The sequence below is a fragment of the Capsicum annuum genome, unplaced genomic scaffold (genome assembly GCF_002878395.1).
Source record: "Capsicum annuum cultivar UCD-10X-F1 unplaced genomic scaffold, UCD10Xv1.1 ctg68166, whole genome shotgun sequence".
NCBI lineage: Eukaryota > Viridiplantae > Streptophyta > Magnoliopsida > Solanales > Solanaceae > Capsicum > Capsicum annuum.
In genome coordinates, this window is record NW_025877677.1 from 1 (window position 1) to 4,851 (window position 4,851).

Consider the following 4,851-nt stretch of genomic DNA (forward strand, 5'->3'; position numbering starts at 1 on the left):
AGATTATATTTTTCTGCCTAGTCCATGTGTTGGGACAAGCGTGAACTCGGTAGAATATGTGGCCTTTGACATGCTGTGGATAGTTATTTTGTGAAGTGTATTGAGAATCAGCTAGAGGTGAAACGCGAGGTGAGGTTGGGGCGTTGAATATATTTTTTTTGCTGCCGTTATAGTCTCTAGGGGCATACATAGCTACCGTAATATGTTAGGGGCATTACTTTTGCTGCCGTAATATGTTAAGGACATTACTTATGCTGTCGTAATATGTTAGGGGCATTACCTATGCTGCCATAATATATTAGAGGCTTGTACATACTGTCGTAGTAGACTTTTTAGGCATTATATATGTTGCCATGGACTTGTCGGAGTGTTAGGCCGATCACCTTTACTGCCGTTTATGACAAGTCGTGAGTGTGGACTGAGTTGTTATGAGATGACATTTCGAACCCCTTTGAAAATCTTATTGATATTATTTTATGAAAGATATTATGTACATATTAATTGTGTATCTTTGTTGTGTTTTGTATTTTCTAACACTTGTTCCAGGGGTATTAAAGTAGCGATTCGATGATCTTACTGGGTTATATATTTATATATAGCTCACTCCTTACTTGCATAGTGCAGATACGATTGCAGAGAGAGAGGCTTGTGGCTGACTGTATTTACGTGTGGATTCTATCTTTAAGGTGAGCCTTCGCACTATTTGTGAAGGCTGTTATTCATCTCTAGTTATTTTAGCTTATGTTTCAGTTCGTTGGGTTTGTAGGCCCAAAGTTGAACTTATGTAATTCTGTTTAGATGCTCTATAAACTCAGTGTGGGATTTGGGTTAAATATTTGTTATCTGAACTATTGTAGTTTTCATAAATCACTATGCAATATCTTGTTGGATAATTATTCTGCGTTAATCATTATTTCGTGCACATAGTGTTGTGTATGTTTTCATTTTAGTGTTTGTAGATATAGGGAATGAATAGAGAAATTGGTTCTCCCGGCAAACGATATTGTTGGGAGCCAGTCACGCCTAGGGGTTATTTTGGGGTTATTCTTAGAGAGATGGATTGAGACTCTTGTTGAGCCATATATCATTACGACCCCAGTAGGGGAGACCTTATCAGTGGATAGAGTTTATAGAGATTGTGTGATATCTATTCAGGATAAGGACACCATAGTTGATCTACTTGTGTTGCCAATGACTGATTTTGATGTGATTATGGGTATGAATTGGTTGGCATCATGTTACTCTTTGGTTGATTGTTATGCTAAGCTTATACATTTTGATATTCCTGGAGAAACACCTTTTGTGTGGAAAGGTATGACTCCTGTGACTCAGGGAAAGATAATATCCTATGTTAAAGCCCGCCGAATGATTAACCGTGGGTGTTTGGGTTTTATCGCTACCGTTCATGACACTAGAGCAGAGGAAGTTTCTATAAATAATGTTCCCATTGTTTGGGAGTTTATTGATGTGTTTCCAAATAATTTGCCGAGTTACCTCCGATGAGAGAAATTGAGTTCAGTATTGATTTAGTGCCAGGGACTCAACCTATCTCTATTCCACCGTACCGTATGGCTCCTGCTGAGTTGAGGGAATTGAAGGTTAAACTTTAAGAATTGCTTGATAAGGGATTCATCAGGCTTAGTGTGTCACCTTGGGGTGCACCTGTGTTATTTATGAAAAAAAAAACTTGAGATCGGGTTATCATCAGCTGAGAGTCAAGGCCGAAGATATCACTAAGATTGCTTTTCAGACCAGGTATGGACATTTTGAATTTTTAGTGATGTCTTTTGGACTGACTAATGCACCTACAACATTTATAGACCTCATGAACAGGGTATTCAAGTCGTATCTAGGCCAATTTGTTATTGTATTCATTGATGACAGTTTGGTTTACACTCAGAGTGAGGTGGAGCATGAACAACACTTGAGAGTTGTGCTGCAGACACTTAGAGAACACAAGCTTTATGCTAAGTTCTCAAAGTGTGAGTTTTGGTTGGGCACAGTTTTCTTTTTGGGGCATGTGGTGTCAAGAGATGGGATTCATGTCGATCCAAAGAAGATTGAAGCAGTTCGGGATTGGCCTTAGCCTAGTACTACTACGGAGGTACGTAGCTTCTTGGGTTTAGCTAATTATTATCGAAGGTTTGTAGAGGGCTTCTCGAAGGTGGCTTCTTCATTGATGCGCTTAACTCAGAAGGGTGTCGTTTTTCAATGGTCGGGTGAATGTGAAGAAAGTTTTCGGAAATTAAAAACGGCATTGATTTCGGCTCCAATTTTGACCTTACCTACGGTAGAGGGTGGTTTCACTATTTATTGTGATGTATCTCAAATTAGGTTGGGTTGTGTTTTAATGCAGAATGGTAAAGTGGTGGCATATGCTTCTAGACAGCTAAAGGTCCATGAGAAAAATTATCCGATTCACGACTTGGAATTGGCCGCGGTCATATTTGCACTCAAGATATAGCGTCATTATCTTTATGGTGAGCCATGTGAAATCTATACTGATCACAAAAGTTTACAGTATTTATTCAAACAAAGAGATTTGAATTTGAGACAAAGACGGTGGTTAGAATTGCTTAAAGATTATGATCTCACTATCTTGTATTGTCCTGGGAAGGCTAATGTAGTAGCAGACGCTTCGAGTAGGAAGTCTATGGGAAGCTTGGCCCGATTTGCTGCTGAAAGACGACCTCTGGTTATAGATGTCTAGTCTTTAGCAAATCATGGAGTTTGAATCGATCATACGGTGCCTGGAAAGTTACTTGCAGTTATAGTGGTTCAGTCGTCCTTAGTTGGGCAAGTTAAGGCTTGCCAATATGATGATCTCTACTTTGTTGGGATTCGAGAACGAGTGCAGAATGGCGGTCTTAAATCTTTCACTATTGATGGTGAAGGTGTGTTACGTCGTCACGGAAGATTGTGTGTTCCCGTTGTGGGTGATGTGAGGCAGCTAATTCTTGACGAGGCTCATAGCTCACGATATTCTATCCACCCTGGTGCTACAAAATTGTATCAAGACTTGCGTGGATTGTACTGGTGGAAAGGTATGAAAGTTGATATTTTGAAACATGTGACTAGTTGTTTAAATTATCAACAGGTCAAGTATGAACATCAAAAACCTGGTGGAACGATGCAAAAGTTGATTATTCCGTAGTATAAGTGGGAAAGGGTTACTATGGATTTTGTTGATGGGTTGCCAAATACTTTCAGGAAGCATGACTCAGTTTGGGTGATAGTGGATAGACTTACCAAATCTGCCCATTTCATACCAGTTCAAGTTACTTATAGCGCGAAGCAGGTGGCAGAAATATATCTTTGGGAGATAGTTCGCCTTCATGGTGTGACTATCTCAATCATTTCTGATCGAGGTGCATAGTTCACTGCTGAGTTTTGGAGATCTTTTCAGAAATCATTGGGTTTGCAGGTTGAGTTGAGTACAGCTTTTCATCCGCAGACAGACGGGCAGTCTGAGCAAGTTATTTAGATCTTGGAGGACATGCTTAGAGCTTGCGCTATTGACTTTTGTGGCCATTGGGATGACCAGTTGCCTTTAGCAGAGTTTGCTTATAATAATAGCTACTAGTCGAGTATTCAAATGGCACCGTATGAGGCTCTATATGGTCACAAGTGTCATTCACTAATTGGCTAGTTTGAGCCCGGCGAAGCACAGTTATTGGGTCCAGATTTAGTTCAACAAGCATTGGAGAAAGTTGCAGTAATACGGGATTGACTTAATACGTCACAAAGCAGACAAAAGTCCTATGCAGATAAAGGGTCCGTGATTTGGAGTTTGAAAAGGGGGAAAAAGTTTTTTTGAAAGTTTCTCCCATGAAAGGAGTTATAAGGTTTGGCCGGAAGGGTAAGCTAAGTCCTAGATACATCGGTCCTTATGAGATTTTGGACCGAATTGGATTGGTGGCGTATAGGCTTGCTTTACCTCCGAGATTGTCTGCAGTTCATCCTGTGTTTCACGTGTCTATGCTTAGTCGGTATGTTCATGATGATAGCCATAAGATTCAGCCAGAGGATGTCGAGCTTGATGAGAATCTGACTTATGAGGAAAGCCCGATAGTTATTCTTGATAGGCAAGTGCGATAGTTGAGATTGAAGAAGATAGCTTCAGTCAAGGTATTATGGCAAAATCATCCAACCGAAGAAGCTACTTGGGAGTCCGAGGAGGAGATGCAAGTTAGATATCCTCACTTATTTGACACTTCAGGTATGATTCTAGACCCGTTCAAGGACGAACGTTATTTTAAGTAGGGGAGAATATAATAGCCAGCTTATTATCTCCTTTTAATGAAGGGTTAATTGGTAATTATATCCAACTATTAATGGTAATTAAGGGATTAAAGTGGACAAGCCAAAAGCCTTCTTCAGTTTCAGCTATTAACGTTATAAGTTTACTACTACGCTTTTCTAATCCTATTATTTTGGAGAGCAGTAGAAAGCTCCGTAGGAAAGAAAAAAAATAGAAAGCAACTAAAGAAATTATTCAATCCCTCTTTTTCTTTTGAACTGGAAAGAAATAGCTTTGAAGAGAGTTTTTGGGTGTTCATGCGCGGTGATAGAAAGCTCGTATAGTAGCAAGTTCATAGTCAGGTATGAAATCTAATTATTATTGTGTACTCTAAATAGAGGTTGCTATGATTCTTGTTTAAGAAGCATAATTAACTATGGCTTAAAAAAAATAAAGAAACCAACGGAAGTCTGAGGAGTGCAGACAACATTAGCAAGGAGCAGAAAATGAAAATAGTTTATGCATCTTGTAATGCTTTGAGAAAGGAAAAGATTCAATGAATACTATTACTATTAGGATCCTATTGCTAATTGTACGTTAGTGTAGGAAAA

The 4,851-nt window shown here is 39.2% G+C and overlaps 1 protein-coding gene across 1 annotated transcript; it reads left to right on the forward strand.

Moving 5' to 3' along the window:
• The first annotated feature begins 1,568 nt into the window (after positions 1-1,568).
• LOC124893986 lies at positions 1,569-4,098 on the forward strand. Its single transcript, XM_047404782.1, has 7 exons — positions 1,569-1,598; positions 2,618-2,695; positions 2,783-3,102; positions 3,211-3,298; positions 3,425-3,475; positions 3,650-3,715; positions 3,799-4,098. Exons 1-7 carry the CDS (start codon positions 1,569-1,571, stop codon positions 4,096-4,098), a joined length of 933 nt encoding a protein of 310 aa, XP_047260738.1.
• The last annotated feature ends 753 nt before the right edge of the window (positions 4,099-4,851 follow it).

Coding starts and splice junctions, on each gene's coding strand:
- LOC124893986 (XM_047404782.1), top strand. CDS start 1,569: ATGGCTCCTGCTGAGTTGAGGGAATTGAAG. Junction 1,599..2,617: donor CTGAGTTGAGGGAATTGAAG/GTTAAACTTTAA, acceptor TGTCCTGGGAAG/GCTAATGTAGTAGCAGACGC. Junction 3,716..3,798: donor AAGCATTGGAGAAAGTTGCA/GTAATACGGGAT, acceptor GAGTTTGAAAAG/GGGGAAAAAGTTTTTTTGAA.